Source organism: Musca vetustissima, unplaced genomic scaffold (assembly GCF_032173495.1).
Source record: "Musca vetustissima isolate MV318-11 ecotype Yass unplaced genomic scaffold, APGP_CSIRO_Mvet_v1 utg27459, whole genome shotgun sequence".
Taxonomy (NCBI): Eukaryota; Metazoa; Arthropoda; class Insecta; order Diptera; family Muscidae; genus Musca; species Musca vetustissima.
In genome coordinates, this window is record NW_026872656.1 from 63457 (window position 1) to 82087 (window position 18631).

Consider the following 18631-nt stretch of genomic DNA (forward strand, 5'->3'; position numbering starts at 1 on the left):
CACTCACTCGACAATATCATTCCATCTCATTCGTATAATCGTCGCAATCGTATTTTGTGTCTTTGTTGTTACAATTGTTCGCTCTTTACGGCCATTGCAGGTGGGTTGTGTTTTCACCAATAACAGTTGACTCGGCACACACACATACATGGATATCAACAGAGAGCAGTAGCAGCAGTGCTTGGCATTGACGTCGACGCTGACGTCTTTGGTTGTTCTCCTCAATGGCAGGGGGAGCAGCCAGTCCATGCACAGTCACATTTAAAATACAAACATTCATTCGTTCAATGCAAACGAATGTGTGCGCTGTTTGTTGCTGTTGTTATTGGTGTCGTTTCTCTTGCTGTATGTGTTGTTGTTGGTCTGGCTGTTGTTTGGAGTACAATTGCCTGAGTTGGATAGGTTTAATTGTATTTTGTATTCGAAATGAAATGAAGAAAAACAAAACAAAAAGACATCAAATGAAATGGATGCTCTTGCTCTCTTTTAGTTATGTGCGAGAGCTCTCTCTTTCTCTCCGTGTATATGTGTGTTCGTTCTTAACGGAAAGAGTACGTTTGTTTTGTAAATGAATGAAAGTGGGAGGGAGTTTTAATTCTGCTCTTGTTGCTGGTGTTGTTGTTGTTGTTATACTCCTGACAGAAGTGTCGCGTTTCCTTCGAATTCTTTTCTTACTCACACCAAGGCATTATTCGAATGACAATTGTTGTGCTTTATGTGAATTTTCGTTTCTACCAGCATGCTCATTGTATGTATGTACGTTCGTGTAAATGTTTGTGAATGTGGGTATGTGTGTATGTTTGAATTTCTTTTTATTTTGATTTGAAATGAAAATAAAAATAAAATATTTCTTTCTTTTGTGGAATTGTATCTGACTTCTCTTTCGCTCTCACATGTATTTTAGGGGAATAAGTTTGGCTTTGTCTGTCGTCATTCAATGCGGTATCATCTGACGTTTGTTTGTTATTCGTTGGCTAGTTTTTCGATTGTATGTGAATGGTGTGAGGCTGAACGCCTCAGTGACGTAAGGGGGGTGGTACCTAACGTTAGTTTTTTGTTCTTTTTTCGTTTGTTTTTTTTTTTTTGCATTGCGGCGGGCTCGGAGGTTCTCTTTATGTTCTTAACATTTTAATTAAATGATTAATTTGTCATTTTTCCCTCCAAAGGTTGCTGTTGTATTTTTTTCCGTTTGTTTGCCTCTCTGCCGTTTTGGCTCCCTCCCATCCTCTTCTACACCATTATAAAAAGAAAGAAAAAAACAAACGATTTCCCATGGCGTTTGTTGTCTTTGTCATCGTTTTATTTTTTTTCTTCTTTTCTACATTTTCGCGAATGTCAACATTAATATTGAGTTTGTTTTTGCTCTCTGTTTTGTTCGCAGTTTTTTGTTCTTGTTTTTTATCATTGTATGACACTTTTCTTTTAATAATGGAATTTAATTTATTTCTTAATTTCAAATTTGCTTGTTGTTGTTTTTTCTCTGTTTTGTTGGTGAACTTTTATGTTAGGAAATAGGTATGTACGTATGTATGTGCAGGTATATAAATACAATACATAGGTTTGAAAAAGAATTTTAATTACAGAAACCATTCAAAGGGATTTAAATATTGTGAGTATGATTTTTATTAATTATCAAGGTCGATGCTGATGGCTTGGTAGATTTAGCCAAGGTAGTTCTAGTTCTTTCTGTTAATCTAATTAGTGCTAAGGAAGCATATATATAAGCATATAGGTGTATATTGAGCAAATCTGGATATCATTGGGAACCAATAAATTTACTATGTTAAAATAAACATGGGCATTCCTCATCGTAAGATATCTTAATTATATCATATTTCAAAAATTTTTATTCATTTTAAATTTTTAGAAATTTGAATTTTATTCATATTTACGTTTTTGTAATATATTTCATTTATATCCTTCTAAAAATCGTGTTTAAAATATCCTTCTAAAAAATCGTGTTTAAAATATTAATGAATTTTTTTCATATAGGAATAAATTTTGGATTCCAGAAGAAAAGTGTTTTACCAAATTGTAATTCCAAATTTAATTTGAATTTTAAATTTAAGTTTTAAGGATTTATTTCACGAAATTGAATTGCAAAATGGACAATTTTTATTACCATTAAATTGTTCAAATTTCTTGACTTGATTTAAATTCAAATTTATTATATTCAATGTTATAAAACATTTTTCATTTTCGAATCGGCAATAATTTAAAATTTTTACTCTTGATGTTAAAATCCATATGTAACCATTAATTGGAGCTTTTTATTTATTTTATAAACTATGTTTATGATAATGCCCTCTTCGTCTTGGACCTTTAGAATGCCTATTAAAACAAAAACAAGTAAACATGTTGTTAAGTTCGATCCTTTCACAGCGTGATATGTATTCAAAATTCCTTAAATCGGTTAGGACCTTTATAAGGGGTTTGTTCATGTTCTGAAATATAAATGAAATATATATGAAATGTATATCCAAGTTACAGAATAGCACACAGGCTGAAAATTAAACAGAACATTTGTATGGAGGCTATTTTAAAACATTAACCTACTTTGAATAATTTCTGGAAGGAATTTTATATTCACTAGGAATCCGTTATGCCAAATTATGGGGACTTCGATTAGAAAATTCAGTTTAAAAAAATACATTTTTTCGCTCTCAAAGAACCCTGATTGCTAAACCTTCAAAATACAGGCATATTTATGTGGACGTTATTTCAAACTAGGAACCCATTTCGAAAATTCGCTGCGAAATGAGTTAAAATTTACATCTTTCAGAAACCGAGGCAGCTATATCAAATGAGGCAGCCATATTCCGGAATTCCAAATTACTGCCACTGGAAAAGAGAAATGCGACTAAAGCCTTCAACATGCTGACAAAGGGGAACTACCTTTATAAAGCGGCCTATATTGATAATTTTCTGTAAATATGTATTTAAGCCTTTTCGAACCCCTAATGCCAAATTACAGCAACATTGGTGAGAAAGTGCTGTTAAAGTCTTAAAATACCGAAATTGGGTCAAAACCGTTATATGTGGGATATACCGAAACGTAAACTGATATTATTTTTGGTAGAAAGATTTGCCACCACATGAGAACCATTGAAATCAAATTACAACCTAATGAGAACCTATAATATCAAATTCCAATTATGTTAAAAACGTGAACAATAGCTTCAAAATACTGAATATTGTCGTTACCGTTATATGGGGCTACTCTAAAAAGTGCACCGATGCCTTTATGGTGAATATTTCGATGTGAATAACGGCTTATATAATAAATTATTTGTTTTTCAAAATTAGTCAGACTTAATTCCAATTGGTAAGGGGTAACCCAGGGAAGACTAAAATGTCATATTTCACAACTCATCAGTATTTGTTTATTACTCAATCGTCCCTACATCGATGAAGTAATCACGTTATGTTCTGAACGAATCGTTATATAAAAGTTAAATTTTTCGCAGTCTGATATTGGCAGTTAAGTAAAATTCGAAGATTGGCTATACAGTGTGAGATAAAAAAACCTGCAACAAAGTCAAACGCCAAAATATTTATATTTTTTTTTCAAATTTATAATAACTTTAGATTTGTTCGAATTGGTCACCTTTGACACGAAATATGGCCTTCAAAAGGCCAATGAGACCGTCACAAGCTGCCCGAATGTTGCTCTGCGATATTTTGGTCCATTCCCGGCGAAGCGCTTGCTTGAGGTGATCGACACTTTCCTATTTTTTAGTGCCAACCTTGCTTTCTAAAATATTCCAGACACAATAGTCTAACGGATTGGTATCCGGAGATTTTGGTGGCCATTGTGCGCTGGAAATGAAGGGAGGAACGAACCTCACTTTGTAACCATTCTTGGGTGGGGCGTGCTGAGTCCTGGACATTCCAAGGTCTGCGGCCAAAATGTTTGCATGCCCAAGGCTTTAATACACCCTCCAGAATATTTTCGCGATAATATTCGGCATTTATTCTGATGACACGGTCGATTAATACGAGCCGAGGGACCATCGGCTGTTATGGCAACCCACACCATCACCATGGCGCTTGAGTTCTGGTGGGCAATCGAAGGTGCGCATTTTCAGCTGTCCTCTTTGGCAAATAAACACGATCATTTTGATTGTTTACAAACTACTGGATAACGAATGTTTTCTCATCGGAGAAAACCAAATTCAGCAGTTCATTACTTTCGACCAAGCGAAGCAACTCTTTAGCTCGTTTGAGTCTAATTTTTTTCTGTTGCGGTGTAAGTTTTTGCAATTTTTGGAATTTCAATGGGCTCATTTTTCAAAATTTGCCGAATGGAATATTGCGATATGTTTAGCTGAGGAGCCATTTTTCGGCCACTGCAACGCGGGTTTCGATCAAGTCGCTTCTTTACTTTTCGAATCATTTCTGCTGATGTTGCTGTTGTCTTCTGTTCACTTCCTTGACGTCGGGCTACGCTACGCTGATGTTGGTTGTTGTTTTTTCATCTCACTCTGTATATGTTTCCCTTTTAGACACCAGGCTAAAACATTCAAGAAACCGATTTTCGGTTTCTTGAATGTTTTAGCTACATTTTACAACCGACTTACCTTTAATATAGCTTATGCATTTCGAAATTTATTTTATGTATTGAATAATTGTTTATTTTTTCCCCATTTAAAAAACCCCTATTAAAGAAAAATCGTATTTTTTCCTTTTACACTGAGTATGTATTTATTTCAAGTAAATAAATATATAGGTATATAAATATATATATAAGTTTTCTTATTTTCGTATTTGCTTTCCCACCAATTTTCTTTTTTTCGCTCATAGCATTCCATTTATTTGTTGGCAAATGGGTCAGATTGGTGGCGCCCAACCAATCGGAATACGCTGAAAACAGTTTTTCTTTTGTTTGTCGCTTTTCGAGTCGATTTTTATTGTTGTACATATTTTTGTTATTTTCTTATTTTTTCTCTTATTTATTTTTCATGTTTTCTTTCTTTTCTCTATTTCGACTACAATGCTGCTTCTTTGTGAACGATTGAACTTTGAACGGAATTTAATGTGTTACTCCCTGATATATTTTTTTTTGTACTTTAAATGAACATTTATTTTTAGACTACTAAGACTTATAGTAAAACTCTATGGCGAACAGTTTTCAATCATTATTAGGAAAAACCGGAACCGAGAGACCCCTTTAGTGAGTCAAACGAAGGTTAAGAATTTAGATAAAATATTCCTTACGTATTCCAAATCCTTTTCCGAATATTTTCAGTTTTTCATACCCTTTTCTAGTTAACCTACCGATATAAACTTTGGAAAACGTCGATAACTGTCATTTATCAATCAATTGAATTGCTAATACTTAAAATCATATTTTACAAAATATGTTGCATACTTTTAGGCTTAAAAAAATGTGGGTGGAATTTCATACAAATGTGAACATTGAAAGAAGAGATAATTTGCAATCATTCGATTAAGTCGAGGTTTTTACGGTTTAACTTATCATTGATATACATGCGTACATACATACTCGCATACAATCTTAATTCATATAAATAAATTGATATTTGTATACAATTGTATTCCCTCTACCATTGGGTGTTGACATACCCCTACACACATGCATATATATTATGGCTATTAAAGATGTTTTTTTGCATTTATATATTCATAGATATTTTAATTAATTTATTAAATATTAACATAAAGCACTTTGACAATTTTTAATTAAAAACTGTTAATTTTTTGTGGCTTGGTAAAAACATAGTTTTTTATGGGACTAACGTTTTTAATGTTAATGTTGTGGTTTTGCTGTATTAATTTTTTAAAAATATTTTTAGTTTTTTTTCACATATTCAACATATGAAATGAAGGTTAAGTCACGATTAACAGTTTTTAATATTAACAATAAGTTATATATAAGATATTACTACATTCCACCTCAGCTGAATAACGTGTTCTATAGGAAAACTTCAATTCAGCCTGGCTGAATTAGGTTTTCTATAAGAAAACTTCAATTCAGCCTGGCTGAATTAGGTTTTCTATAAGAAAACTTCAATTCAGCCTGGCTGAATTAGGTTTTCTATAAGAAAACTTCAATTCACCCTGGCTGAATTAGGTTTTCTATAAGAAAACTTCAATTCAGCCTGGCTGAATTACGTTTTCTGTAGGAAAACTTCAATTCAGCCTGGCTGAATTACGTTTTCTGTAGGAAAACTTCAATTCAGCCTGGCTGAATTACGTTTTCTGTAGGAAAACTTCAATTCAGCCTGGCTGAATTACGTTTTCTGTAGGAAAACTTCAATTCAGCCTGGCTGAATTTGCTTTTCTATAGGACAACTTAAATTCAGCCTGGCTGAATTAGGTTTTCTATAGGAAAACTTCAATTCAGCCTGGCTGAACTAGGTTTTCTACAGGAAAACTTCAATTCAGCCTGGCTGACTTAGGATTTCTAAAGGAAAACTTCAATTCAGCCTGGCTGACTTAGGGTTTCTATAGGAAAACTTCAATTCAGCCTAGCTGAATTAGGTTTTCTATACGAAAACTTCAATTCTGCCTGGCTGAATTAGGTTTTCTATACGAAAACTTCAATTCAGCCTGGCTGAATAAGAGTTTATATAGAAAATCTTCAATTCAGCCTGGCTGAATTAGGATTTCTAAAGGAAAACTTCAATTCAGCCTGGCTGACTTAGGGTTTCTATAGGAAAACTTCAATTCAGCCTGGCTGAATTAGGTTTGCTATAGGAAAACTTCAATTCAGCCCGGCTGAATTAGGTTTTATATAGGAAAACTTCATTTCAGACTGGCTGAATAAGAGTTTCTGGCTGATTATTCAGCCAGGTTGAATTAGGTTTTTTATATGCAAACTTCAATCCAGCTTTTAATTCAAACCCTACCCTCTATTGTTTATCAGTAATTTTTAAGAAATCGTTTTCCAAAATATCGTTTACCTTTAGCCATATTAAGTGAAAGGATATTAAAGAGCTGTAATATTGCTGATAACATAAATACACTCATATTTTATGAATAATATTAATTTACCCCTATATATTTGTGATTTTGGTTTCTCTCACATAAACAAAGACGCTGCAACCATCAACCCCTTTATGCTCCGAATTTCTGAGAAAACCATACATATGTTGTAATAACCCACTATTATTATTTTTATATTGGAAAAAATGTTCATATTTCGGTGTTTAGTTCGTTCTTTCGAAATTGATTCATGCATTAAATATTAACAATGTCAGAGCAAAACGAGACAACAGCCAACTGGTTGGAAAACTATAATCCCCTATAGTTGTAGTCAAACAAAGCAGTGGATGAATGGTGGTCTCAGTTGTGTTCTGCTCGGTTCTGTTCTAACCCCTAAAATAAGTTGTACATAAAGAAGAAATTACGTTACACTTTTGCCCATCAGGCGAATAGGCAGAGAAGAAGACTGCAATTGTTTAATATCAACCACACAACAACAACAGCAACCATCAGCATTGTAGATGGTAACAATTGCAAAACTCAAGTACCACAATTTTAAGTGGATTATAGAACCATTTTTTATACAAGAACACAAACACACACAGAGAAAAGACCCCGACCGCGCAGAAAAAGCAAAAAAGTGGTGAACTAGCCAACACATTGTTCGCTCTCCAAGACGACAAATTGGAGATAATATTGAAAAATAATACATATACAATACAAAAAAAAAAATAAATAAATAAATAAAATAAAATTTCCTATAACATATTATATTCAGCCAGGCTGAATTGAAGATTTCCATATAGAAACATTTATAAAGCTAGGCTGAGTTGAAGATTTTCTATAGAAACTGGCTGAATTGAAGATTTTCTATAGAATCTATTATTCAGCCAGGCTGAATTGAAGATTTTCTATAGAAACTCTTATTCAGCCAGGCTGAATTGAAGATTTTCTATAGAAACTCTTATTCAGCCAGGCTGAATTGAAGATTTTCTATAGAAACTCTTATTCAGCCAGGCTGAATTGAAGATTTTCTATAGAAACTCTTATTCAGCCAGGCTGAATTGAAGATTTTCTATAGAAACTCTTATTCAGCCAGGCTGAATTGAAGATTTTCTATAGAAACTCTTATTCAGCCAGGCTGAATTGAAGATTTTCTATAGAAACTCTTATTCAGCCAGGCTGAATTGAAGATTTTCTATAGAAACTCTTATTCAGCCAGGCTGAATTGAAGATTTCCTATGGAAAAACTTAATTAAAAAAATAAATTGACCCCGACGTGATTTGAACACGCAACCTTCTGATCTGGAGTCAGACGCGCTACCGTTGCGCCACGGAGTCTGTTGATGCAACAGGTGAACAATACAAACCGCCATACATACATCGCTGTTTGCATGGTCGGTTATTCCGTTAAATTGATTTATTAAACATAGAATTTCAATTACGTTATCAGAAAAATATTGAAAATAAAATATATATTAAAAACTTAATTTAACGGCAAAAATTAATATTACTAACAAATTGATAACCTATGTTATCTGCAGGTGGGAACAGGGAAGCATTCATATATACAGTGGTGGTCACATAGTTAGTACTCCCCCTGCAAAGAAATGCTCTCGTTTCAAAAGATCTATGAACTCGACATAAACAGCAGTAGACAAATAGGGTCTTCGAAGTCGATTCAAATCCAACGAAATTTGTTGGTCGAAGAATCACTTCGAACCTGATGGTTGACTGTTTTTTTTTTCGCCAAAATCGAACAAGTGGTGACTGTTTCGTTTAAGCAACGTGTGACGGTCAATTCTGAAGTCTTCGGAAAAATTCGAAAAGTAACAAAAGAAGACGAATTGGTTTTAAAGCAGCGCCTTTCATTGCATTGACTTGAGAAAGGAAGTCTCCTTTTGTCCTTCACATCTATAATAAATGCCAAAATTCTGGTCCTATTCGACTCCAGAAGATAATGTTGAAGCGATAAAAACCCCATATTATTAGGATTAGGATTCTTTTCTACTGGTAAATATTACTGATAAAAACATGAGGAATATGTTTGCCTTAAATGTTAAGCATCAATTGACTCGCTGCCGGTTAGAACATTCTACAAAAATATTTTCGATAATGTTTTCCTACCAGTCTCCGAATAAACCAAAACTCGAAAACCAGTATAAAATGCAAAAATAGTTTTCCCCACAAGATGTCGTTTTAGAAGGATGGTATCAAAGACGAAAATATACTTAATTAGCTGGCTCGAGACAGAACATTTGTTATGTATTTCTTGGCTCTTCGGTCTGGTGCGGAGTTTTTCCAATTTGAAAGACCATTTTTCCGCATGATCTTTCCATGCAATTCGTGGCCTTCCCGCTTGTTTTTTTTTTAACTTTTTGAGCTGGGGCTTTCTCATTCATTCTCACAACATGAACTAGCCACCGTAGTCGCTGCAGCTCGATATGTCTGACTATGTCGATGTCCGAGTAAAACTCGTGGTTCATTCGATCCATAAACCAGCACGGGTAATATCAGTGTGAGTTTGGTCTGACGACAGTTGGCTTTGTTCCTAATTTGCTTACTCAGACCATAGTAGCATCTTCTCGGGATTTCAAAACTAATGTCATTAGTTCTATTTATGGCGGTACCGAGATATATAAAATCGTTGACTACCTCAAAGCCGTTGTTTTTAAGTTCCACAGTTGGCCCGATCAGCTTTATTGATAACATCAGCTTGATTTTCTCGTCATTTACTGTCAGTCCCACTTTGGCAGACTCTTTCTCCATTCGTTCAAGGTGGCTGTTACCACTCCCAATGTTCGACTCGAAGACGAAAATATTTCTCATCAAATTTTTGTATAATATAAGTCACCGAACACCAAAAAATATTTATATAGGGTTAAATTGATAATTGTTTCAAAAGTAAACGTAAATAAAATACAAAATATGACAAAATAATATGCCGTAAGACAGACCTATGAATGACGAGAAATTGACACAAAATCAGAGGGCACTTTTGGTTACAATTTCTGTTCTTGTTGCTGTTTTTGGACGTCCACTACGTGGTTCATTTTCAGTGCTTGTACGACCACGTTTAATTTAATTTTTTACTGTTGCATATGAAGGAGCACTTTCACCCAAAATATTCAGAACGCATGTCTACTTTTTCTATTGTAAAAAAAATTGGGGATGCGTCTTTTTTGAACACCTGTTCCTATATGAAGAAGTTGCCAGATCGAAACAAAATTTGACATGTGTTCATAGCAGAGATTGAAGTTTCCAAAAAAAACTTAACTTTTTTCTGATTATACCGCGCTTTTTGTACTCTTCATCTCTTCAAATTTCTTCACAATTTTGCAAATTCTTTGTGTAGTTCGACAACTATGTAAACCACAATCTCCTCTCAAATCACGATATATTGCATAATAACCATTATTGTAGTAGCTTCAGATAATTTTTGTGCATTCTGAGATCCATTTTCCATTTCAATGTCTGACTTTTACATCTGGACAAAAAAAAACTTCATTATAGGCCAATGGTTGGACATAGCCGATCATCACTACGTTTTTACTTGTTTAAGTAGTGGTTAGAACAAATCCAACTAAAACTAGGTTTGTTTTTAACAAGCTACGACGACGTTGTATCCAAATCGCATTGCTTGACACATTTGCACCCCACCCCCTCTTCCTCTACGCCAAGTATCAATATTTTCCTTCCATATATTATGCAAAAGATATTCGCTTTCTCTAAAATTGCGTAATCTAAATATGGTTTTGAAAAAAGTAATTTTCATTGACCCCGACGTGATTTGAACACGCAACCTTCTGATCTGGAGTCAGACGCGCTACCGTTGCGCCACGGAGTCCCACGCAGCTATTCCAATATGACTTCTTTATTTGATACCATTGGACATTTATTTAAAAAACTATTGAGGGTTTGATCAATTAACCAAAAGCTAATAAATAATATCCTTCTCAATATGGGATGTATACCGACATAAGGAAATACGTTTTTAATTCGATTTCCAAATAAGCTTGCTTTCTACAAATTAACATAGTTTGTTCTACTATATACACCTACACGAATGACGAGAATTCTGCATTTTATGAATGCAATTCATAAAACTTTAAATACTGGTTGCATGCCAGAGAGAAAAATAACTTTGGGTATGTTTGGTAGTAGTGACAGGTTTCTGTGGGTTTCTACTGGTTTATATTTCAATTTTATGTTTTCTTCTTCGTTATGTCTTGGCTCGTTTCCTTTTATTTACTTACATGTTCTGCATCATTAGAACAATTTTATTTATTTTACCGGTTATAACGAAGTTCCGAGATCCCGAAGTTTTAAGAAATATTTTTCATACTCGTATAACAAACTATGGATATAACGAATATCGAAATAATTTGGAAAATACATACACGAATTTTGTAAAACCAATACAGAGGTCGGTCGGCAAGAGTGTCTGAAATATAGAACAATGGAGTGCAAAACTAGTCACAATAGAATGAGCAACAGATACAGTTAGGGAAATAAACAGATTTTTACTGGTATTTTAAGCGAGATACATGTACTATATGGAAATAATTAACTGTGAATGAAATTATAAAAATATTCATTAAAAATTGTTCTGTCTTTGATAAAAACACCGATTGACCCCGACGTGATTTGAACACGCAACCTTCTGATCTGGAGTCAGACGCGCTACCGTTGCGCCACGGAGTCCTATAAAAGACGGATTTTCAAAATCTTAACATTTATACGCGCCATCATAAGATGCAGATGTGTTTTAGCGATTTTTATTGCCTAGTACGCCATGAAGTTTGAAGATTTCTAAACCGATTTGGAGCAGGACAGTTCATCGGTCAAAATCACAAAAATGCTTCACATGCTATAAGCTGACGGGTCACTTGTTATAACGTAAAAACCAAACCTCGATCGTCTGAGTGGCAGCTGTCGTATTAGGACCATTATAACGTATGTATGTCCACCATATTTCCTAATCCTCCGAATACTCAAAAGTCATATGAAAGGCCACGTAAGACCAAGAAAATTTTATCGACATCGGATGATGTACAGGATCTCAAAATTGTGAAGGGAACAATATATATACGTGAATAAATACGTTTGTGTGGAATACATAACTTTCGATATAATTGCAGTATGTGCCGAGTCAATTCAAACAGCTTGATTGGTTGCAATATATTTTGGTTTAATAACTTGTATAGTCCGGTTCCATACATTAAAGGCCATAACTCAATCTACCCCTGGAAGGATACAAAAGAAATGTAACTATCTTGACCCCGACGTGATTTGAACACGCAACCTTCTGATCTGGAGTCAGACGCGCTACCGTTGCGCCACGGAGTCTTACATAAGGCGTTTTTAAATAGTTTATAAAATCCATGATGGATATGTTTTAAAAATTAAAAAACATTCTCAAAACCTTTTATCCTGAAATAAATTTGAATTCGATACAAAAAGTATACAACAATTCTGTTCAATTTGACCCCGACGTGATTTGAACACGCAACCTTCTGATCTGGAGTCAGACGCGCTACCGTTGCGCCACGGAGTCATGTCTCATAGATTGAGAATTTATTAAAGACATTTCAGGGCTATGTAGTGAACCGGGACCAGGGCCTCTGGCTACGTCGTTGTTGCCAGCGAGGATTCTTATTATCCTCTGAGAACCTGAGAAAATTCGACTGTGGCCTTCAAAATACATTAAATGGTACGAGACCATTATAGCATATCAATGACAAAACTTTACCCAATTTTGAAATTTGTCTGCCGTGCAGCCACTTCAAGTGGAAGACGTTCATAATATTTCTGAACTTTCATAAGGTTCCCGCAAAACATTTGTCAATATTTAAATTTTCTACTGATGTCCCTGAGATCTCGATATACCGACTTTTGGTCACTTCGATTGGAAAATTCGAATAAAACCATGAAGATGCAAGAAATGTGTGGTGTCATTATAAGAACCCGGAATACCAAATTATACATGGAAATACGACTATGACCTTCAATATTATTAAACTGAAGGGGACCTTAATCGGATCAGTACTTACAGTTTTCTAAGAGGATATGTAACCCTTCTGTTTTTACAAAATGGTTAATTGTCGTCACTTCTGTTGTATAAGCTTCAAAATGGATCAGTTCATAGGTATAACAATATTAGCCCAAGCTTCAGGTTAACCACCTATTTAACAGCATCGCCCATTATTTGGTATTTTGGGGTTTGTACACGTGTTATAACCGAACTGCTCTAATTGGATAGAATGGTTTGTCATTGGGTGTCACATTTATCTTCCAAAAATTATATTTATATGGCCCCTATATAACCGTACTACCAATTTTCGGAATTTTAAGGATTTCAAGGTACAACCCTATTTTCCAATCTGAGTGTCGGTGGTTTGTTCATTTTTTTCTCTGACAGCAATTTAAAATGTCATGGCCCCAATACACAAGTCCCGATTTATAGATATTTTGAATGTCCATCTCATGTTGGAGGGTATAACAAGTTTAAAAAAATATAATAATATTTTCTCTACTACAAATCCAGTCAATACTCGAAATAATCAATTAATTCTTTGTTCCCATTTTCAGAATCTTGTATTTTTTAACATTAAGGCGCTTGGTGTAAATTTTAAGTAAATAATTACTTTATAAACAATTAAAAAACAACAATTCTGTTCAATTTGACCCCGACGTGATTTGAACACGCAACCTTCTGATCTGGAGTCAGACGCGCTACCGTTGCGCCACGGAGTCGCACAAAAAACGTTTGTACAAAGTGGCTCATAAATCATTTTCAACCAGGACCGATTTAAACAAAAACGGAATTATGTTTGCAAAAAATATTATTTTTCAAAATTTGCAATTTTTTATTTTTACAAATTCCCACATTTAATTTGGGAACAGAAAAACAAGTTTTTTCCAAAAACTTTTGTTTTGACCCCGACGTGATTTGAACACGCAACCTTCTGATCTGGAGTCAGACGCGCTACCGTTGCGCCACGGAGTCTAACACATATTCGTACAAACATGATATTGTGGTTTTGACGAACACACACAATTCACATCTGTTGGTTGGTTGATTGTGGGTTCTTTGTTATTAGCCTGCTGTGTGCCGGGTACTATTTTTAGCACACACACTTGTGATTGTGACTGTTAATCGTTGATTCTTTACCCTGGGTATGGTTTGCATTTGGTGTGTGGTCAAGCATATGACTAGAAAGGGGTTTACTTTACGAATTTGTATTAATTTAATTTATATTTTTTAAATAAATAAGTTCTATATTATATTGTTATATTTAGATAAGATACTGTATTATTTTATGATGGTCATTAAAAAATACATATGGAGGGTATTGAATAAAAGAAACATGGAGTTTGAACGTGCATTGACATTGCTGATGGTAGCTTGAACTTAATGCGCGTCGACATAGATCTGCTAAGTTGGGTTGTAACTGTTGTACAATAGAATGCCCAATAGAAGCAAGAAAGCTAAAATAAGTAAAACCAGCAAGGAAAGCAGTAAAGTCGGACGGGGCCGACTATATGATACCCTTCACCACTATGGGTATATTAAACAAATGCATCCTAACAGAAGGGCCATTAACATGAAATTGTATAATCTAATATATATGACCTTTATGTAAATGTGAACCGACTTAGATCAATCCATAAACATGCCATTCGTTTGTTACAATGGGACAAAATTATGTAAATCGATTTAAGGGAACCCCCCCCCATTCTCGATTTTTTATTTTTAAGATTTTAAATGGGCTGGTAAATGAATACCAATACTTGTTAAGGTTTGTAACTTTGCACATATATATTTGAAGATTTCAAAAGGAAGAAAAATAATTTACGAAAAAATTTTGTTGTTGTTTTGTTGTTGTTTTTTGTGATCAAAGAAAAGTCCTTATTTTTGATGGCGGGCATGATAACTCCTCACTGGAACATCGGAATCCGAAAATGCCAACGGTGTTGGAAAGAGTACATGTCTGGCTCTCTTATGAACTAGGATTATTGACCTCGCTCTAAAATTAACAAAATGGCGGACCTTTGAAAAAATATTTTTGGAAAATCGTCAATTTTTTACCAAAAACCAAGTTAAAAAATAAGGAAGATCTTAACCGATTGGCTTTATCCTAGTTCATACGATAGCTATACACTCACAGAGAAACGTGTAAAAATTTGAAATCGATTGGGTTATTAGTTTTTGAGTTATCGTGCCCGCCATTCGCAAAAAAATGTTTAGAGAAAAACGCGTTTAAAGTTTGAGAAGCCCTTCAGCCGTAACTTGATGCTGACACAATAAATCGGCTATATCTTCAAGAGTTCTTGAGATTTTAACTTGAAATTTTGCAGGGACATTCTTGAATTAGTGTAGATTGGAATTAAGTCAACAAAAATTTTGACCCCGAGAATGGGGGGGGGTCCCCTTAAATGATAATATTTTAAAAGTAAACAATTTATAAGTCTTAAAGGGGATTAGGCAGTTCGTCTTCGGACGGCTCACAAGAAAGACGCATTTAAAGAGGAGTTAATCACGCCTACGGGCTTAAAAAATTACAAAATGGCGCTGTGTTAAGTGTTCGCTTAACTTGCCACTTGTTTTATCGAACTAAACTAAAAAATATAACAAAATCTCGTTCATATGGTGTATATGTATGTAAGGGAGATTAGGCTATAAATGAATGAGTTAGAATAGTTAGTTTTTAAAAAATATTTTTATTTTTAAATATAATCCCCAGACAATTGTGGTTTACAACTGTAATTGCATCTTCGTTTGAGGCAAAACGGTTGCCAGCAAGAATTTTTTTTTTAAATTTGGGAACAAGTAAAAGTCACTGGGTGCTAAATTAGAAGAATGTGGTGGGTGGTCAAGCAACTCGTACATTAATTCGTTGATTTTAGCCATTGTTAAAACCCTCTTGTGCCCGGGTGTCTTGATGAAAAACTATTATTTGTGTTGTAAGCCAGGACGTTGTTCCGAATTTGTAAATTTAATTGATTCAAATATATCGTTCTACGCTTTTGCAGATAGTCAATCAATCAATCAATTCGGCGAAAAGTTCAAATGTAAATGCCGTTTTACTTAAAATATTCTAGGAATATCGAAAATAAACTTAATTTAACATTAAATTAAGTTAGGTTAGATTATAATTTTTATTTTGTTCTATTGTTCTTCCCCCTCCCCTCCTTGGTGGTTGTTAGTTCTGCAATCGTTTGTTTGACTACTGTTTCCCTTGCAAACAACCGCCGTATCTACACTCACTAGATTGTGGTTAGTTTCGAATTCCATTGTTACCCTTATTTCAGACACTGCTACCGACCCCGGCATGGGGTCATACAATTCGCATATGCATTTTCCAAATTATTTTGATATTAATGCCTAATACAATATATGTGTTGAACAACAAACTGAATTTTGAAATTTGTATATAATTGTAATTGTAGTAAATAAATGAGTAAAAAGACAAAGTGGTTTCTGCGTCATATAAAACCCGTCAACACCAAGCACAGACAAAGGTGTTTTTTCGCTCTCTTTGATAAGAAACCAGTATTTAAAGTTGTATGAATTGCATTCATAAAGTGCTGAAATCCGGACATTGAAAACACTTTCTGAACTCTATTCATATAATATACGAATTAGATTATTTCTATGAGTAATGGGCCGGGTTTTACCGCTATATGGAGATATCCAAAAAACGGATTAATATTGATAATTTTTGGCATGGAGATTTGTTATCTAATGTGAATTCAAAATGCCATATTGTAGCCAATTCCAAAAATATCGAAATTTGAGAGGTATTTTTGGATAATTTTTGGTAGGATTTTCAATTCAAAATTACAAATTACAGTAAATTTGGTTTAAGAAATTGACCATAATCCTCAAAATACCGAAATCTGGAAAGTTATTGTAAAAAGTGGAACAAATTTTAATGCTTTTTCGTAGAAAATGTGCTACACAATGTACCAACTTGCCGTTATTCCCATTTTTCGGTGGAAAGAAGTACCAAAAATCCCTTCAACAAAAGTTCCGTTCCAGAACCTAAATGAATCTACTCAGTTTACATGTTTTGCAACATTTTACTCGAAAACCGTTCCTCAACCCACAAAACTGGTAAAACATTGAATCAAATTTAAGAGAGCACAAAACAAAATGGCGTTCTCTTTGTAAACTTATTACTCGAGAAATTTGGCCAAGTAAAAATGGTAATCAGGAATGCCTACTTCTACATCTAATTTTGGCATATTTACTAGATTTGCGTTCCCGAACTTTTCAAATTATTGTGTACTCTGAGAGCAATTTTGCAATGCTTCCCTTTTACTAGATTTACTATTAAAAAAGCACTGGAACAGACCAAAAAACATAATTGAAGATACCGTGCGCAAAATAAAAAAAAAAAATATTATCAAGTCCGTACCACTCTTAGAATGTCGTACATATTTGACATAGATTGGGAGAAACCAATGCAAAGCTTTGCATTTTTTGACATCAAAGGAAAAACCCTTAGGTTAGCGGATGAGTGGAACTTTGCTTAATAATGAAAATCTTGTTCCAGCAATTAAACACGACGGGATATTAACTAAAGGCGTGAAAAATTGCCTTTTTTGGATGGATCTTTGTGGTTATTTACATATTTTAAAGCACAATTTGAAGCAAAGTCCACCTATTACACGAATATTGGTTCCAAATCAGACGGTGCAAAATGTAAAGTTTTGGCTACCATATAATACGTCCCATCAATTAAATTCGCCCTCCAAACTTAGTCCAGTCAATGCAGAAACGACTTACAGAGGTTCTTCAACGCAAAGGATAACCCACAACTTACTAAAAGTTGCCAAAGTATCGCAAAATCACTTTTTTCAACAATTTTTGTCTGATGAAATAAATAGAAAATATGGATTATTTTACTTGAAAAAAAAGGGAAATACTAGTAAAATGGTTTAATGAGGTCTACGGAATAAAATACCGGCTTTATTATGCGCTTTATACTTATAAGGTATATGTTTTGTAGGGGATCCAGATGAAGTTGTCATATAGACATAATCTTAGTTTTTATGTGGGTTTGACAAAATATTACGATTTGCAAAGTTTGGATCAAACCAAACTCATATTAATAATGTATTAATAAATTTCCAAAATTTTGACATTTTGTGGGGAATGTAACAAAAGAAGGGACCAACGGGTTCCATGTTTAAGCTTGATACCTTTACGGTATATATATTACCGTTCGCTACATATGCGATTTTGCGCGGGAGGTACTAAAAGAAGTGAATCGATAAGTCCTATTGTCCAAAATTATACAGTTTTGTTTGATATAAAATACAATTTCAGCACAATTTGACCATGGACCAAATCGGATAGTTCGTTCGCATGATTTTATAAAATAAAATTTCAGCAACATTTCAACAATTGTTTGGAGTGGACCAGTGGAACTAAGTTTGGAAGAAATATTACAATATGCAAAGTTTGAATGAAATCAGTTACTCCCTTCGTGCGCATCAGCCGGACGGGCGAACATTTTTAAATCGACTCCAAATTGTCTGGGATTTAAAAACAACATGTCGATGAGGCACATTTTTCCCGGAGCGAGGTGGATATAGCCTCATTAGCCATAATGCTGAGGGTGTAATTTTTATAATTTTTAAAACATAATAAATCGCCAATATAGCAAATCAT

General features: G+C 34.2%; 1 protein-coding gene, 1 long non-coding RNA gene and 7 other non-coding genes across 9 annotated transcripts in view; all 9 read right to left on the reverse strand.

The window, feature by feature from the left end:
• LOC133337387 (dachshund homolog 1-like) overlaps positions 1-280 on the reverse strand; it is a 61891-nt gene extending 61611 nt beyond the window's left edge. The window contains exon 1 of the mRNA XM_061545618.1: positions 149-280. Coding sequence (XP_061401602.1) covers positions 149-280 — 132 coding nt within the window. The remainder of the gene's footprint in view (positions 1-148) is intronic.
• Positions 281-3551: 3271 nt separating this feature from the next.
• Positions 3552-4456, reverse strand: LOC133337399 (uncharacterized). The gene is made up of 2 exons (XR_009754585.1): positions 4351-4456; positions 3552-4282 (listed from the first exon to the last, which is right to left on the reverse strand). It is a non-coding gene; the product is annotated as an uncharacterized LOC133337399 (long non-coding RNA).
• Positions 4457-8217: 3761 nt separating this feature from the next.
• Trnaw-cca (transfer RNA tryptophan (anticodon CCA)) lies at positions 8218-8289 on the reverse strand. The gene has a single exon. It is a non-coding gene; the product is annotated as a tRNA-Trp (tRNA).
• Positions 8290-10723: 2434 nt separating this feature from the next.
• Trnaw-cca (transfer RNA tryptophan (anticodon CCA)) lies at positions 10724-10795 on the reverse strand. The gene has a single exon. It is a non-coding gene; the product is annotated as a tRNA-Trp (tRNA).
• Positions 10796-11580: 785 nt separating this feature from the next.
• On the reverse strand, positions 11581-11652 carry Trnaw-cca (transfer RNA tryptophan (anticodon CCA)). Its single transcript has one exon. It is a non-coding gene; the product is annotated as a tRNA-Trp (tRNA).
• Positions 11653-12225: 573 nt separating this feature from the next.
• Positions 12226-12297, reverse strand: Trnaw-cca (transfer RNA tryptophan (anticodon CCA)). Its single transcript has one exon. It is a non-coding gene; the product is annotated as a tRNA-Trp (tRNA).
• A 136-nt stretch (positions 12298-12433) lies between these two features.
• Positions 12434-12505, reverse strand: Trnaw-cca (transfer RNA tryptophan (anticodon CCA)). The gene has a single exon. It is a non-coding gene; the product is annotated as a tRNA-Trp (tRNA).
• A 1127-nt stretch (positions 12506-13632) lies between these two features.
• On the reverse strand, positions 13633-13704 carry Trnaw-cca (transfer RNA tryptophan (anticodon CCA)). Its single transcript has one exon. It is a non-coding gene; the product is annotated as a tRNA-Trp (tRNA).
• A 181-nt stretch (positions 13705-13885) lies between these two features.
• On the reverse strand, positions 13886-13957 carry Trnaw-cca (transfer RNA tryptophan (anticodon CCA)). The gene has a single exon. It is a non-coding gene; the product is annotated as a tRNA-Trp (tRNA).
• Positions 13958-18631: the final 4674 nt, after the last annotated feature.